This window comes from Macaca nemestrina, chromosome 15 (genome assembly GCF_043159975.1).
Source record: "Macaca nemestrina isolate mMacNem1 chromosome 15, mMacNem.hap1, whole genome shotgun sequence".
In the NCBI taxonomy this organism is placed as follows: Eukaryota; Metazoa; Chordata; class Mammalia; order Primates; family Cercopithecidae; genus Macaca; species Macaca nemestrina.
This window is the reverse complement of record NC_092139.1, coordinates 86,479,314-86,496,096: the sequence shown is the minus strand read 5'-3', so window position 1 is coordinate 86,496,096 and position 16,783 is coordinate 86,479,314. Positions and strand designations below refer to the sequence as shown.

Genomic DNA, 16,783 nt, shown 5'->3' with positions numbered 1-16,783 from the left:
CCTCTGGGAAGTCCACCCTCCACCCAACTACAGAGTGCCCCACTTGTCAAGTGGCTGCAGTTGAGTTAGTCATGTACGTTAGTTTGAATTGGCCTTGGCTCTTGTCAGGGAGAGAAGAAAGGTGGACCCTGGGGTGGTAGGAGTTCGGCTGGGCACCATCCTGCAGGCCCAGGGCCTAGGAAAAGCTGGGAAGAGTGCCGACCACCGGCCTTGCTCATCCACACTCTGGGTAACCAGAACCCAGAGCCCTGGCCCTTGTCACAGCCCATGATTCTGTCCCCATTGCCCTCAGTTTCTGCATCTCTGGAGTGGGGACGTGACCACAGCCCGGGTCTGGATTCTGTTGTGTGACCCTGGCCAAGTCACCTGACCACTCCTAGCCTCAGGGCAGTGGGTTTGATGACAGCAACCCACAGGGCTACTGAGAGTTAAGGAGATCTTGTGCCCCAAGGGCCTGGTGGCCTGAACACCCCTCGGGTGGTCCTACTGGGATGGCTTCATGTGGAGAGAGCCATCTACCCCCTCTCCATCCTGACACAGCCAGAGATGGGCCTCATGGAAGATGGGGTGGTTTCGTGGAAGGGAGGTGGGTCTCTCCAGCAGCCCTAGCACATATCGCACAGAAACATGTTTTGCTTGGGATCGGGGAACACTGCCTGGTGACAGCAGTGAGTGAGCTTGCTGTCCTGGGAGGGTTGCCTGGGTCCTGATAGCCTCTGGCTGGGGTTTGGCATTTGGCTGTGAATTGGTTTTCACTGGGCTGGTGCATGACTCTCTGTGTCCCCACCATGCTTTGGGCGGAGATGCAGGTGCTCTCAGCCCAGCCCTGCTGGGTGAGTTTGCAGTCCTGAAGAAGGTGTCATGGGGCAGCTCAGAGGCGGGGCTGGCGGCTGCTGTGACGATGTCCACGTGCCCCACTTGCCTGTGCAGGGCCTACGAGGACGCGGCAGATGATGGCGGCGAGCTGACGGATGAACGGCCTGCGTTCCCAGCGGTGACGGCGCCCCTGGCCCAGCCTGAACGGGGCAGCCTGGGCAGCCTGGACCGGCTGGTGCGGCGCTCGCCCTCAGTGGATAGCGCCCGCAAGGAGCCGCGCTGGCGGGACCCTGAGCTGCCTGAGGTGCTGGCCATGCTGCGGCACCCCGTGGACCCCGTGAAGGCCAATGCGGCCGCCTACCTGCAACATCTGTGCTTTGAGAACGAGGGTGTCAAGCGGCGTGTACGGCAGCTGCGGGGGCTGCCACTGCTTGTGGCGCTGCTGGACCACCCGCGGGCTGAGGTGCGGCGCCGGGCCTGTGGGGCACTGCGCAACCTCTCCTATGGCCGTGACACTGACAACAAGGCCGCCATCCGGGACTGTGGTGGTGTGCCTGCCCTGGTGCGCCTGCTGCGGGCCGCCCGGGACAACGAGGTCCGCGAGCTTGTCACTGGTGAGTGGGACCTGGCCATGCCCACATCCCCTGGGAAGAGAAGAGTGCGAGGCTCAGCACGGGAGGAACGAGGCCACGCGGCCTGCGACCGCCTGGGAGAGTGCCCGGTGGGCAGGAGTGCAGCCGCTGAGACGCTTGCCCCAGGAGCCAGTCATCAGGCCCAGATGCTGTGACAGGCTCCCCAGTCTCTACCATAGGCGGGAGGCTGACAGTGGGCCCCTCAGGCATGTCCCCTCACCTCCTGCCCCCACAGAAACTCCCCTGGGACCTGCCTCCTTGGTTCCCACCCCAACAGTGCAGTGGTGGGGCTTGTGCCTTGTGGGACCTGAGGGACAGGTAGGGTCACCTGACCGTGTCTCTGTGAGGCCCTGTGGCCTCAGGAGTGTTAGTGCCACCTGCCGTGTGGCAGGGAATGGGTGGGACGGGACAGTACTGCCACACCCTTCTCTGCACCTCCTCCCCTTTGGGGTTCCTTCCTAGCTGGAAACCAGTACTGGTGTCCCTCAGAACCACTCACGGCTTTTGTTACTTCCTACTGTTCTGTGTGAGCTGGGACATGAGGAGAGTGGGACAGGTCCTGGGCGTGGCCACCTGGGGAGGTAGGCGGGCGGTGCGTATGGTCAGCACGGGTTGGCCAATCGCACCCCACAGGCACACTGTGGAACCTGTCGTCATATGAGCCCCTGAAGATGGTCATCATTGACCATGGCCTGCAGACACTGACCCATGAGGTGATCGTGCCCCACTCAGGATGGGAGCGTGAGCCCAACGAGGACTCCAAGCCACGGGATGCTGAGTGGACAACTGTCTTCAAGAATACGTCGGGCTGCCTGAGGTGTGGACCAGGCCTGGTGCTAAAGCCTCAAGCACACCAGGCCCTGTCCTTGTGGTCCCAGATAGTGTGGAAGATGGCAGCAAGCTTAGGAGCACCAGAGCCTGGGAGCTTCAGAGCTGTGGCACAAGTCCTGTGGATGAGAAGTGGGGCCTGATGGGGCTGTACTCACCCCCAAGTGGTGCCCTAGTCTTCCCAGGGGCACCCTCTGGAGGGGTCTGTGTGGTACCATAGCCCTGCTTAGCTCTCACCTACCTTCCCGTCACTTGACAGCCAGAGGGGAGCTGGGACCTCCCTGTTCATCTGCCTGGGAGGCTCATCCCAGCCACCTGTGACCTCTGCCCTTCCCCTCCTACCCCTGGGAGGCCCTGCTGACTCCACAGAGTCCTGGGTCCCCACAGTCTTGCTTGTCCATCAGGGTGTTCCCCCGCAGCCCTGCAGGCTCTTGACCTTGGGGTAAGGTGGGGCCTAGAGCTGCCATTGGGGTGGCAAGGGACCCAGAATTGCCTATGCATAGGTTCAGGTCTCTCTGAGTCTACCTGTCCCTTTCTAGGTCAGCTGGGAGGCAGGAAAGCCCTGTCTTCCCCTGCCTAGCTATCCCCAGCCAAGACAGCTGTCTGCCAGGGCTCCCCTCCTGAGGCCGGGGGCAGTTCGCTTCTCCCACTTCGCTGAGCTCCAGGCTGTGGCGTCCTTTCCCAATAGTGCTAGGAGGGCAGCAGCAAGGGCCTGTTTTGCAGATGAAGACAAGCCCATGAGGCCAGAGTGGGGCTGGGGAGTTTGTGGTAGCCAGGGGTCACCTGACCTGCTCTTGGCCACACAGGAATGTGAGCTCTGATGGTGCTGAGGCCCGGCGGCGACTCCGGGAGTGTGAAGGGCTGGTGGACGCGCTCCTGCATGCCCTGCAGTCGGCAGTGGGCCGGAAGGACACGGACAACAAGGTGGGCAGGGACGGTCACAGCCTCATACCAAGGGCTGGAGAGACGATCATGCAGGTCCCGGGAGGCTGGAACTGTGGGAACAGCACAGGGGAATGGGTTTGTGGGTCTGGGGCGGCGTTCTGGGCATGGCCTGCCTCACAGTGACCGCACTGAAGTAGGCACTGTCCTGCAGGCAGAAGATGCTCCATGAGGCAGGGGCTTCCTCCCATGGACCCTCCCTGGTGGTTACCGCCCTTTTGTCCCCCCGACTGAGGCCTCCCTGTCCCTTTGCTCCTGGTGCCTTCATGCACACCACCTGTGGCCAGTCTTTCCTGAGGGCTGGCCCTGTGCCTAGGGTGCCCTGCCCCAGCCACTCACCTCTCCCTGCAGTCGGTGGAGAACTGCGTGTGCATCATGCGGAACCTGTCCTACCACGTGCACAAGGAGGTGCCCGGGGCCGATAGGTACCAGGAGGCCGAGCCCGGGCCCCTGGGCAGTGCTGTAGTCTCCCAGCGCCGGAGGCGGGATGATGCCAGCTGCTTTGGTGGCAAGAAGGCCAAAGGTGGGTGGGGCGGACTGGGGTACCATCTCAATTCCTGTCCCAGCTGAAGGCTCTCTGTACACCCACAGCAGCCCATCATGGAGGCCAGAGGACATCTGCACAGCCCCCAACAGGCAGGCAGGGAAGCTGGGAGCCAAGGAGGCTGGGCTGCCCTGGGTCACATGGTTGACGGGGCCCAGGGTTGGGGGCCCAGGTCCAACCTTCCCCATCTACACTGTGGGACCTGCAGGGAGTACACAAAGGAAGCCTGGTGGTCCCACTGATGCCCAGACCCAGTCTCTATTCCGGGGAGAGTTCCACTCGCCCATGAGTTGAGAAAGAGCCATGGCTATTGCTGCCTGCTGACTGTTTACAGAATAGCTGTAGACTGCGTCCAACCTGTGGGGCAGTCACCCATCTGCCTGGGCAAGATGCCCTGCACACCTTCTCTACCGCACTAGCGGGGTGTAGGTTCCCGGGACCTCCCCAGCAGCTGTGGGCGACCTGTGCACCACCTGCCCCTGCCCCACTGACCCTAGGCCTCCTCCTCGTCCCACTGGTGGGTGCTCAGCACCCAGAAGTGATGGGATGAGGTTCCACATGCTGCCTGCTTGATCCAGGCTGTGCAGTGGGAACCTGAGGCCTCTGGGAGGGCATGGGGGGGGGTGATGAGTGCTGCCTGCTCAGGCTCCTCTCCTCTCTCCTCTGCTTCCTCCGGCTGCCCAGAGGAGTGGTTCCACCAAGGTGAGTCCCTTTTTATCCTGCTCTCCAGGCCTGGCATGTGCAGTGGGCACCTGGGAAGAGGCAAGCACATTCCAGCCCCAGGGCCCTGCCCCACCCTTGGCTTCATCACTCGGGCTGCCATCTTTATGACAGTGCCAGGTGGGAAGGCCAAGGGGCTCATTTTATAACCTCAGACTTGCCTACCTGGGCAGAGCCGGGCAGAGCCAAGAGTGGGCAGGGCCCGGGGATACTTGTCTCTAGGGGCACCAGGGAGCAGTCTGTTTCTCTGATAGAATGGGGCAGCATGTGGTTCAAAGGGATACAAGGGTCCCGTGAGGGTGAGCAGGGCAGGGACCTCAGGTCATCTGGCTCCACTCTGCTGCCTTGTGAGGGGGTAGAAGTGTCATCTGAGATGGGAGTGTGGCTGAGAGACAGTGGGCTCACTGTCACAAAGGTGTGCAAACCAGGGCTGCACAAATGTTAGGTGGGCTGCTGTGGGGTTTCTCCTGGCTAGTAGATCCTGGGACAATGTCCTGACCCCAGACTGGGGGAGTTTCCCCCTAGTTCTGCCTTACTGTGTGACCCAAGCGAGTCTTGTCCCGGTCAGCCTTCAGTTTCTCGGCTTGTATCCACCTGCCATCCAGCCAGGGCTCCTGGCTTCGTCGGTCTACATACCTGGCAGTTGCAAGGAAGCCACCGGGAGGGTCTGTGGTACAGCTTCCAGCACCTGGTGGGAGATGAGTCCTGGGATGTCCCCAGGCCCCGTTGCCACCAACTCCTACCCCTAAACTGCCCAAACTCTGACAGTGGTGCTGCATTCTCATAGGTGCCCAGGCCTGGACATGGGGGTGCCTTTTGGGGCCTGGGTAGGAGAGAACTGTGCCCAACCCTTCTGACACACCCATGCCCCATATGGGGTCTGCGTCACCTCCTACACCACCTTTCCCTTCCAGGAAAGAAGGATGGTGAGATGGACCGGAACTTTGACACGCTAGACCTGCCCAAGCGAACTGAGGCTGCTAAAGGTGAGTGGGCTGAGACGAAGCCAGCTCCGCTGGGGGATGTCTGGGCTCAGGATTGCCCTGGTAGTGGAGCTTTGGGCCATCAAGCAGGCCTGGAGGGCCTCAGGGAACAGATGGGGAAACAGGCCCATAGGTGCAGGATTTCCTGGAGGATTATTCAGCACTGGGACACCTGCTGAGGGTTTAGAATGGGAGGCAGTGCCATGGGTCATGTCAGGCAAGGTTGGGGGAGGAGACAGGCACAGAGAGGCCAGGGGCTTGCTCAGCCTCACGGTGCGTAAGAGGTGGGAAGGTTTGGAGGGACGCCCCCAGTGGAGGTAGGGCCTCCTGTGTTAGCCACAAAGCTGAGTTCACCTCGGGGCTGGGAGCCAGGCGGGCATTCTCACATCCAGGTTCAGAGGCTAGGCCAGACGAACACCTGCAGGGGCAGGGCAGTGCCTATTGGGTTGTGTGCTGGGATCTGGCCTGAGAGAGAGGTCTGCCCTGGTGGGGCCTAACCAGTTGGAAGAGCCTGCATGTCACCAGAGTGGAGGTCCCCAGCTGCAGGAGGGCTATGGGGAAGCATTACAGTTAAAGCAGGGCTGGTGCAGATATCCCAGCAGGGAATGTTTTTGGAGTATGTGGGAGCAGAAAGCCCAGCAGGGCAGGAGTAGAGGGAGCATGGGGCGTGGGGACAGGAGGGGGTGATGAAATGTCGCTGGGCGAGTACAGGGGAGATTGAGGTAGTATCCCAAGCCAGGCTGAAGCCCCTGTTTGAGGACAGGCAAGCTTGGAAGGCTGTCTTGACCCCCCATTTCTGGAGCACTGGGCAGAGCAGCAGGATGGCGTCTCAATTGCCGGGGAACATGGAGTGGTTGCCAGGGAGAGTGCCTCCTGTTGCTAGGGCAGCTGCCCTGGTTGCACTGCATCAATTGACTTACAGAGTGGGGGCTCTATTGTCAGTGGGGGAGGGTGGGCCCTGTTGCTAGGGGGCGTGGCTCTGCACAGCTTCAGTTACTAGTGAAAGCAGGTTCTCTTGCTAGGGGTGTGGCCAATGCTGGTCTTGTTGCCAGGGAAGGTGGACCCTATTGCTAGGGGCGTGGCCAGGATACATAGCTTCAGGGACATACCGGGAAATGCGGGTCTTGTTGCTAGGAGAGCGTTCCTGGTTGACGCCTCCCTCCCCACCCCAGGCCTCCTGGATGCTCCTGCTGCCAGGCAGGTCCAACTGATTGAGCCTCAGTTTGCTCCTCTGTGAAATGGGAACGCTTTTCCCCTTGGGTGACTATGTTGATAGTAAACATTACGTGACTCATCCACACCCATCCCTGGCCCCAGCTCACCCCCTGGGAGCTCTGAAGCGGGAAGCGGGAGGGGTATGATGGATGAGAGCAGATTCTGGGTGACCGTGGATGGCGATTGCCCTGCACCCAGGCTTTGAGCTGCTGTACCAACCCGAGGTGGTACGTCTCTACCTCTCCCTCCTCACGGAGAGCCGGAACTTCAACACCCTGGAGGCTGCCGCCGGTGCTCTGCAGAACCTCAGTGCCGGCAACTGGATGGTGAGGGGCCAGGTGTGGCAGGGTGGGCAAGTCCTGAGAGAGGGAATCCCAGGCACCTCACTGGTGCAGCTCCTGCCTCGGCTGGCGGGGAAAGGGGGGGCCACCTCACCACCCCAAGATCCAAGAAGTGCATGGGCTGCGGGCACTACGTGCACCCTGGACGGTGGGAAAGCCTCGGTGGAGGTGCCGTTGAGCTTTTGGGGTAGGGCTTTGTCGGGCACGGGAGCAGGAAGGTTCAGCTGGAGGGAGCAGTCAGGATCTGGAGGTGGGAGAGTGCTTGGGGTGTATGGCTGAGCAACCCTCTCCCCACCTTCTCAGTGGGCCACGTACATCCGCGCCACAGTGCGCAAAGAGCGCGGGCTGCCGGTGCTTGTGGAACTGCTGCAGTCTGAGACCGACAAGGTGGTGCGCGCCGTCGCCATTGCCCTGCGCAACCTCTCGCTGGACCGGCGCAACAAAGATCTTATCGGTGAGGACGCCTGCAGAGCCACGCCTGGACACCGAACTATGCCTGCAGCTCTAGTCCCATGGGAGGGGGTTGGAGGATGAGTGGTTTGGGAGTCCAGGCCCCGCCCCTGTTGTTTGGGCGCTGGCCCACCTTAGGCAGCTCCAGTCCCCCTGGCCCTGTCTCTGAAGCTCAGCACCCTGCTCGCATGGTTCCTTGTGGCGGTCTCCAGGGGCTCTCCTGGCAGCGCCCCTAGCCCTCGCGGGATCCCTGCTCATTCCTGGAGGGGTGGGGCAGAGGCGTGTCCTGACACCTAGCCCTGCCCTTCAGGGAGCTACGCCATGGCCGAGCTTGTGCGGAATGTGCGCAATGCACAGGCTCCGCCGCGACCTGGGGCCCGCCTGGAGGAAGACACCGTGGTGGCGGTGCTCAACACCATCCACGAAATCGTGTCCGACAGCCTGGATAACACGCGCTCGCTCCTGCAGGCACGTGGGGTGCCAGCGTTGGTGGCTCTCGTCACCTCCAGGTGTGGAGGGGAGGGGTCGGTGGTTTGGGGAGCAGGGTATGTGGGGGAGGGGCCACCACTGACCCCGCCCTCGGCCCCACAGCCAATCTGTACGCGAGGCGAAGGCGGCGTCGCACGTGTTGCAGACAGTGTGGAGCTACAAAGAGCTGCGTGGTACTCTGCAGAAAGATGGCTGGACCAAGGCGCGCTTCCAGGTGCGGCTTCCTTGGCCTTCCCTGCTCACTTCGCCTTATTCCCACTCCGTGTGCTTCACCCACACTGTGTCTGTGTTTTATGTCTCAGTCGGCTGCTGCTACTGCCAAGGGGCCTAAGGGAGCACCGAGTCCTGGGGGCTTCGATGACAGCACGCTGCCACTGGTGGACAAGAGCCTTGGTGAGTGGTGGAGGTTAGGGGGCCTAGAGGGTGGGGACCCCAGCTGCCCGACCCTTGGGTGAAGGTGAAGGAGGAGCCACACCTCCCACGGAGACGGCTTCCATAGGCCACTTTCCCTGCCCTCTGCCTCTTGGCTACTCCCCATGGCATCCACGCTGCTGTCAAGCTCAGGGTAGGGCTTCCAACTGGCAGAGGTTAGGCACCTTAGTGACAGAGAGCCTCTAGGGCTACCTGGGGCTTCTGTGCCCCGATCCCCGCTGGCCGCTGTGTACAGCCTGCCTCCTCCTCCTGCCTTGCAGAAGACGAGAAAACTGGCAGCCGGGATGTGATCCCCATGGACGCGCTTGGTCCAGGTGAGTGCAGACGCAGTGTGGTTTGTTTTCTGTGCCGGGAGGGGACCAGAGCCTGAGGCGGGCCTGCTGGTTTTATGGGGTGTAGTTGGTGCTGGGTGGAGGAGAGAGATTTGGTTAAGGGGTGCTCAGAGAGTGAGGTACAGGGCAGCTAGAGAGGGGTTAGTGCCCATCCAGGAGCTCTGGCCCACAAGTGGAGGGGAGTCTGGAGAGTTGGAGCTGCCGTGGGGCAGGCAAGGGTTGCACCAGCGTGAGGCAGGGTGTTGGTGAAAGCTGGCAGCAGCCCGGATCTCGAGGACAGGGTGGGTGGGGGCCATCTCCCAAAGCCCCTGTCCCACGAGTGCCCTGTGTCTGGGCTGAGAGGAAGATCTGCTCCTACAGGGCCCCCCTCAGAGCACCCCTCATGCCCCACTTTATTCCATCTGCAGACGGATACTCCACAGTAGACCGGAGGGAGCGAAGGCCGCGGGGCATTGGCTCTGCAGGAGAGGCCTCTGAGAAGGAACCATTGAAAGTAAGTGTCATGTGACTGTGGGCAGGTACCCCGTGGGGCTCTGTGTCTGGGGGTTGCTGGAGAACAGCCTAGGCCATGCTGGGTCTGGTCTGGGCCCTGGGGTATAGCTGGGTTGTGGGCCCAAGCCCAGGAAGCAGCCCTTTCGTGCCAGTCAGTCTGTGGGTACTGATGAGTTTGCAGCTCCCACCCGCTGGGGACAGCACTGCCCGGGCACACCCTGCATGGGCCGGAGCCTTTGAGCTAGTGTGTGTGTACCCTTCTGTGCATGTGTGTGCGAGGGCCCGCCAGGATCCACCGGCGAGGGCAGGACCTGCCGCCTGCTGTGTGCCAATCCCCCAGCTTCCTGTGTAGGCCTCTGTGTGTGCACGTGCCCCCCCATCCCGGCCCGTGTGAGCCACACTTGTCTGGCTCCCTGTGCCCTTGGTGCTCCCTGTGCTGTCCTGGCAGGCCCACCCTTACATCGCCAGCCTGGGCCCTGCCCCTGCCCTGTCCCCCCAGGAGCTCTGACTAACCTGCTCTATTGTGCCTTTAATGCCCACCCGTGCACTGCAGCTCGATCCCAGCAGGAAGGCCCCTCCCCCAGGGCCCAGCAGGCCCGCGGTCAGGCTGGTGGACGCCGTGGGGGACGCTAAGCCTCAGCCCGTTGACTCCTGGGTCTAGCTTGCATGCCTGGTACGTTCTCTCATCTGGTTGTTTGTCCAAACGTTTCTGCCCTCTGGGCCAGGGCTGCTTGTTGGTCTCCGCTGCCTGCATGCTCTGCTCTTCCCGCACGTTCCCCGCAGGACTTTGGCTTCCAGTCCAGCAGCCCAGTGGCCCATTCCCAGGGGAGGCCAGCAGAAGTCAGAGAGGGAGGGTGCTCCCTGGGCCCACAGCCTTGTCCCAGGCACTGTGGGATCAGGGGCCTGAGGAGATGGGACCAGAGTAGGGATGGGCACCATACCCTCCAATGCCCTTTGAGGACCAGCAAGTCAGGATCAGTCCTGACCCCAGGGGTCAGCTCACACCACCCAGGGCAGATGCTTCTGTCCACATCTCCATCCATGTAGCCTGTGGAGTTGGCCGCCCTACCTTGAGGTTGTACGTGGTCCTGTGCCACTCTGGCTGCAGCGTCCACCATCCCCTCTCCCTCTGCAGGGCCCAGGCCCAGCCTCTTGTTCTTAGGGCTTGGATCGTGGAAGAAGGGCCACCCTGAGCAGATCCTGCCGTGGAGCTTGGAGCCCCCTGGCGGCAGGGGTTGGCAGCGCCTCACCCCAGCCAAGCCTGACTTTGGGGACACCTTCCTGCCCCCCACCCTACTTAACTCCCTAGGCCTGAGTTAGCTGTTTACTGACATGGTGCTGTGTGTGAGCGAGTGACAGAAGGCCCGAGGAGGCCGACTGGGCTGCTAGGGCAGGGCCCAGGGAGGTGGCAGGGAAGGGTGCCTGGCTGGGCTTTGGGGCTGGTGGGATAGGAGGGTACCCCTGGGAACACAGTGCCCCAGAGGTGCGGGAAGGCTTGGTGCCAGGGGCAGGTGGCTAGGCAGGGAGGGGGCTGGGAAAGAACTTGGACTCCTAAAGGTGGAGGGGCTCCCTGGGCACCCTGCAGGCAGGCAGACCACAGTGTCAGGGGTGCCCCACAAGGCCCAGCCCTGGGCAAGGAAGCTTTGGAAGCAGCAAGGTAGGGGTCAGGCTACAGGTGCCCCACCTCCCCAGAGCCCTGCAGCCATGTGAGGCCCCTGTGCAGTAGAGAGCCGTTGTCCAGCTGATGCTGGCCGGGGCCGGGGCCACCGCATCTGCCTGGAGCCCGGGCAGCACCTCCAGGACTGACCTTCGGCAGTGGCTTGGGGACTGCTTTCAGTGCCTGCTGTTTGTGACTCAGAAGAAAAACACTGAGAAAACGCATTAAAAATAAGCCAAAATAAGACTGTATTGGTAAACATCTAAATTTTTGTAAGAAAAATTAAAAATTAAAGCAGCAAAGGAACTTTTTGCTTTCTGCCACTCAGGTCTGGCACAAGTGGCTGGCTCCTCCCTTGTGTCAGGGCCTCCGCGCGTCTGGGGCAGGGCCTTGGGTGGAGGTGGTCCCAGGTGTCCATCTGCTGTGTCCTGCAGAGGCTATTTCTGACCCTTGGGTGGCCCCAGGTTTGTCCATTTGGGCTCACTGGTCTCTCTATCCATAGGAGTGGGCTGGCTAGGGGCTAGCCAGGCCTTGAGCCCAGGAGTGGAGTCTTGGCTAGGGGCTGGTCTGGGTGCAGGTGGACTCAGCTAGCACAGGGTTGAGCTGTCCTGGGCCTGGGAACTGGGCCCTTGGAGCCTTTGTGGTGGCCAGTAGTCTGACCCCTTGGAGGAGCTGAGGGCAGCTCTGGGTGTAGGTGGACACAAACCAGTACTGCATCCTCATTCACGGGCTGGGGGGGCAACTGCAGGGATGTGGGGGCTGATCTGAGCCATTGCCTCTTCTGTAGGCAAGGCCCACTGGGAGTGGGGAAGGAGACGCTTCCACTCCATGCCACATGGGGCCCAGAGGAGCTGGTGCTGCTGCGGGGTCCACCTCTCCCCAGCGCCTGCTTGGTCAGACAAGTGTGAATGCTGGCTGACTCCTCTGTTTGTTTCCCAGGCCGGCAGTCATCCCCGTAGGGCTAACAGGTGCCCCTGGCCTAGCTGCAGGAGGGCTGACCTCTGCACCACTGTGGCTGGGAGGCCTGTGGGCCAGGCATGCCACCCAGAACCCAGCCAGCCAGGGCCCCGCCCTTAGCGTTAGCGTCCATCAAGGGGAGTTTTGAATGTTTGGTGCCCAAGTCAAGGGCAGCAGGAGAATGGCAGTCGAGAAGGATGTACTAAGTTGATTTATATTTAGAGTCTTAATTTCTATTTTATATTTTTAAAACATGTATTAGTATGTAAGATAATATAGCTAGCGGGTGTTAGTAAAGAGGTCACGATTGAGTCTTAAAAAAGGAGAGCAATCCAGTGCTGCAGTTCAGAGAGGTCAGCATGGCAGAGCGCAGGCCTTGGCCGAGGTGTGCTTTGCATTTAGGATACAACCCAGAGCCGCAGAAGGTCAGCAGGAGCACGTCTGTGGCACCCTCAGAACCAGGCTGGGTGAGGGAGCCTGAGTGCGGGGCCAGGGGGACAGTCAGGGCTGTGCTTCACTGCCTGGGCCCTTATAGATGGCCTTCTCCAGGCCATCCACCACCTTCCTGTATTCCAGGAATGACTGGTAGTGTGTGCACTCAAAGCGGCTGCTCCTGCGCACGTGTGCCAGGAAGTCTGGTGCACCTGGGCAGATCACGTTGTCAGCCAGTAGCACTGTCCCCTTCCTCAGCAGGCCACATTCCTGCAAACAGACCAGGGGGTGGGGGAGGTGAGGGTCATAGGTGCTCAGAAAACCGGGCCCAAACCAGGATGGGTGCTCCTCACCAGGCCACTGTACCACGCCTGTGCCTAGCCCCTAGGGCCAGGTTTCCGCTTTCTGCCCAGCATGACTCCTGCAGGAAAGGACTGTACAAGACTTGGGTGCCACCTCTAGAACATGGGCCCCGTGAAGACAGGGACCTTTCTCATCAACTCCTGTATCCATCTCAGGCGTATCCATCCCTTAGAACAGCATGTGGTACACAGTAGGTGCTCAATAAATGTTAGCTGGGTGAGTGGAAACAGTGGGGCCCTCAACACCTAGTGCCAGGAACTCAGGCCTATGAGGGAGAGGCACCAGTATGGTCCCTGGAGACAATATTGGCCTGACCAGGGTGACCCTGCAGGGCTGGGGTGGGGCAGACCTCTCACCACCAAGTCTGCCCCTTGGAGTCAGTTCTGAACATCCCCCAAGCTCCTGCATTTGCAGACCCCCCATCTCCACCGGTGCCTGGGCCCTGGGAGGACACAGAGTTCCTCTGCCTGGGTTCTGTACAGAAGGAAGGAGTTGTTGACAACGCAGCCACAGGGCATGGCCCGTGGGGTCCACTATCAGGAGAAACTTCATAGAATGCTTGCCTATCGGCCGGGCGCGGTGGCTCAAGCCTGTAATCCCAGCACTTTGGGAGGCCGAGACCGGTGGATCACAAGGTCAGGAGATCGAGACCATCCTGGCTAACCCAGTGAAACCCCATCTCTACTAAAAAATACAAAAAACTAGCCGGGCGAGGCGGCGGGCGCCTGTAGTCCCAGCTACTCGGGAGGCTGAGGCAGGAGAATGGCATGAACCCGGGTGGCGGAGTTTGCAGTGAGCTGAGATCCTGCCACTGCACTCCAGCCTGGGCGACAGACCGAGACTCCGTCTCAAAAAAAAAAAAAAAAAAAAAAAGAATGCTTGCCTATCAAAGCTGCAAGGAGGGTTTGCTTACATCACATAAACAATAAAGAAACCTTGAGAGGAAGTGTTTTTCTTTGGAGAGGAAGGACCCACCAGGGCAAGGGACACCCCAGTCACCTTGTCGTGGAGATCTGACTTAGTCACCAAACAAAAGTTAACAAGCAATCTCAAACATCTAACGTATAGTAAAATCAGTTCGCAGGCAGGTGCCTTGAAACACTGGCATCCGACCCCACATCCCTCTGGGATGCGTCTAGAGAGTCCCACAGGGCTTGCAGCTGTCCCAGTGGTGGGTGGCGGTCGTTTCCAGCCCGTGTGCTGCAGAGAAAGCAGAGGGGCTTTCACGTGACAGTATGGACACCACACGGCTGCAAGGTCAGTGAGGTCAGGGGACAGCCCCAAGGTCCGGAGTTGAACAGGAAGTACCACCATGAATCATGATGTGTTTACATTTAGACCAAAAAAAAAAAAAAATGTCCTAGCAATGTCAGCTGAAAAGACCTAGAACAAAGTGCCACCCAGGAGGAAGACAATGGCCTAGGCCCTGAGCAAGGCGGCTGCCTTCCGGCCCGGGCCAGGGAATACACAAGATGAGTGAGGGGCCTGGGCTCCTGGACTTCTCCGGTTGCGCCAGGGGACTCAGGAGCCCAGTCTGGTCATCAGGGATACAGATGACGTCAGCAGACTGAAAGACACCAGACCACTGCAACTGCACGAGTTAAACAGGAAAGAAGGAGGGAAGGGCAGAAAGGAGCATGGCTCACCTTTGGAGGCTGCCAGGGGCCCACTCCTTTACAAAACTGGTCAAGAGGGGAAAGAAAGCAGCACCTGTCCTGCCTGTCCCCCGACACTGCAAGCCTCCTACCAGCTACTCAGACCCCCTGGAGAACTGGCTAAACATGCAGCAGCATCTGAGCAGCACTGAAAACCTAATGCCATGGAGAAGTGACAGTGTCAAGAGGAGCAGGTGACACTCTGCTGAGGTGGTTTTCAACTGTGCCTACCCTCCTTAGACTCTCCTCCCTTCAAGAGTTGGAGCCTCACAGAAGTTGCAGGGAATCAAGATCATGCCACTGCACTCCAGCCTGGGCGACAGAACAAGACTCTGTCTCAAAAAACAACAACAGGCCGGGCGCGGTGGCTCAAGCCTATAATCCCAGCACTTTGGGAGGCCGAGACGGGCGGATCACGAGGTCAGGAGATCAAGACCATCCTGGCTAACACGGTGAAACCCCGTCTCTACTAAAAAATACAAAAAAAAAAAAAAAACAACAACAACAGCCGGGCACGGTGGCTCAAGCCTGTAATCCCAGCACTTTGGGAGGCCGAGACGGGCGGATCACGAGGTCGGGAGATCGAGACCATCCTGGCTAACACAGTGAAACCCCGTCTCTACTAAAAATACAAAAACTTAGCCGGGCGAGGTGGCAGGCGCCTGTAGTCCCAGCTACTCGGGAGGCTGAGGCAGGAGAATGGCGTGAACCCGGGAGGCGGAGCTTGCAGTGAGCTGAGATCCGGCCACTGCACTCCAGCCTGGGTGACAGAGCGAGACTCCGTCTCAAAAGAAAAAAAAAAAAACAACAAAGTTGGAGCCACACACCTGTACTCCTAGCACTTTGGGAGGCTGAGACAAGAGGATCCCTTGAGGCCAGGAGTTTGAGACCAGTCTGGGCAACATAGGGAGACCCCATTTCTACAAAAAAAATTTTAAATTAGCCGGTGTAGTGGTGCATGTCTGTAGTCCCAGCTACTCAGGAGGCTGAGGTGGGAGGATCACTTGAGCTCAGGAGTTTGAGGCTACAGTGAGCTATGATGGCATCACTGCACTCCAGCCTGGGCACAGAGCAAGACCCTGTCCTTTTTTTTTTTTTTTTAAGGGGGAACTCATTCCTGTTCCTTTGGGTGTGGGCTGGACTTGGTGACTATGGCAGCCCGGTGGAGAGACCTCCTCAAAGCAGCCCTTGATTTTGAATTGCAACCTGCTCCTGAGCCCCTCACTCCCCATGCCTCCAATGCTCACAGAGCCCACTGAGGGGATGGCTAGGCCCTCACAAGAGCCAGGCTGTCCCCCAACCCTCTACAAGGTGGCACAGGGCCCCAGCCGTGAGTGTGCAGATACGCATTTAACAAGGACACCCATTCCCAATTCATGACTTCCCACTTCATAAACTTTGCTTCTTTTGAGATAATTACCAGCTTTGCACAAGCAGCACTGAGAAAACTATTACTTTCCTAGTTACTAAACTGCAATATTTGCTACTTTTTTATGAAGGCAGGCCCCTGTAATTATCACACCACAGCTGCTGAAACTCAGCCCCGGTAACGCAGGCCCAGCTGTGGCTGTCTCTCCTGCCCGAGTGAAGCCCGTCTGGCTGAGTGTCTGCTCTCTCCCATCAATACCCAATTGCCAGCATCATGCTCCTTTGTCAAGGGTGAGCCCCGCCAGCTACGCTGTCCTGGCCTGCAGGTCTCCCTCCCACCCTCCCACTGCCCGCCCCCTTGGTCAATACAGGTCCTCCCTCTCCACGGCCAGGGTTCAGCCCCGACTCATGAGTTCAAGGCACTTGAAATGCCCTCCCCACAGCCCTCTCTTTCCACATTCCCCAAGGCTGACAGGGATCTTTCCAGACAAGTTTTTTGTTGTTTTTGTTAAGAGCTGGAATAAGGCCGGGCGCGGTGGCTCACGCCCGTAATCCCAGCACTTTGGGGGGCCGAGGCAGGCGGATCACCTGAAGTTGGGAGTTCGAGACGAGCCTGACCAACATGGAGAAACCCTATCTCTACTAAAAATACAAAAATATTAGCCAGGCATAGCTACTCGGGAGGCTGAGGCAGGAGAATCACTTGAACGCGGGAGGGTTAGGTTGCGGTGAGCTGAGATCGTGCCATTGCACTCCAGCCTGGGCAGCAAGAGCGAAACTCTGTCTCAAAAAAAAAAAAAAAAAAAGCTGGACCCAGTTACCGTCCCCATAACCTGTGGCAGTCACTGTAACCTCCAACTCCTTGGCTCAAGTAATCTTTCATCCTCAGCCTTCTGACTAGCTCAAGACTACAGGGGCACACCACCACCACACCCAGCTAATTTTTAAAAGTATGTTTTGTAGCCGGGTGCGGTGGCTCATGCCTGTAATCCCTGCACTTTGGGAGGCCAAGGCGGGCAGATCACGAAGTCAGGATACTGAGACCATCCTGGCCAACATGGTGAAACCGCGTCTCTACTAAAATACAAAAAATTAGCCGGGTGTGGCAGCACGTGCCTATAGTCCCAGCTACTCA

General features: G+C 59.5%; 2 protein-coding genes across 11 annotated transcripts in view; one reads left to right on the top strand and one right to left on the bottom strand.

The window, feature by feature from the left end:
* Positions 1 to 11,183, top strand: part of LOC105480716 (ARVCF delta catenin family member) — a 55,412-nt gene extending 44,229 nt beyond the window's left edge. For 2 of the 6 annotated variants that reach the window (XM_011739844.3, XM_011739847.3), the window contains 15 exons: positions 931 to 1,430; positions 2,082 to 2,265; positions 3,083 to 3,200; positions 3,570 to 3,741; positions 4,447 to 4,464; positions 5,397 to 5,468; positions 6,879 to 7,006; positions 7,325 to 7,475; positions 7,782 to 7,980; positions 8,063 to 8,174; positions 8,263 to 8,353; positions 8,653 to 8,706; positions 9,132 to 9,217; positions 9,770 to 9,889; positions 10,352 to 11,183. In XM_011739844.3, the coding sequence (XP_011738146.2) occupies positions 931 to 1,430; positions 2,082 to 2,265; positions 3,083 to 3,200; positions 3,570 to 3,741; positions 4,447 to 4,464; positions 5,397 to 5,468; positions 6,879 to 7,006; positions 7,325 to 7,475; positions 7,782 to 7,980; positions 8,063 to 8,174; positions 8,263 to 8,353; positions 8,653 to 8,706; positions 9,132 to 9,217; positions 9,770 to 9,877 (1,993 nt within the window). In that variant the 3' untranslated portion in view covers positions 9,878 to 9,889; positions 10,352 to 11,183. The remainder of the gene's footprint in view (positions 1 to 930; positions 1,431 to 2,081; positions 2,266 to 3,082; positions 3,201 to 3,569; positions 3,742 to 4,446; positions 4,465 to 5,396; positions 5,469 to 6,878; positions 7,007 to 7,324; positions 7,476 to 7,781; positions 7,981 to 8,062; positions 8,175 to 8,262; positions 8,354 to 8,652; positions 8,707 to 9,131; positions 9,218 to 9,769; positions 9,890 to 10,351) is intronic. The other 4 variants (XM_071080016.1, XM_024792569.2, XM_071080017.1 and 1 more) reach the window with 3 other exon arrangements.
* Positions 11,098 to 16,783, bottom strand: part of LOC105480715 (catechol-O-methyltransferase) — a 28,348-nt gene continuing 22,662 nt past the window's right edge. For all 5 annotated transcript variants that reach the window (XM_011739842.2, XM_011739839.2, XM_011739840.3 and 2 more), the window contains one exon: positions 11,098 to 12,532. In XM_011739842.2, the coding sequence (XP_011738144.2) occupies positions 12,332 to 12,532 (201 nt within the window). In that variant the 3' untranslated portion in view covers positions 11,098 to 12,331. The remainder of the gene's footprint in view (positions 12,533 to 16,783) is intronic.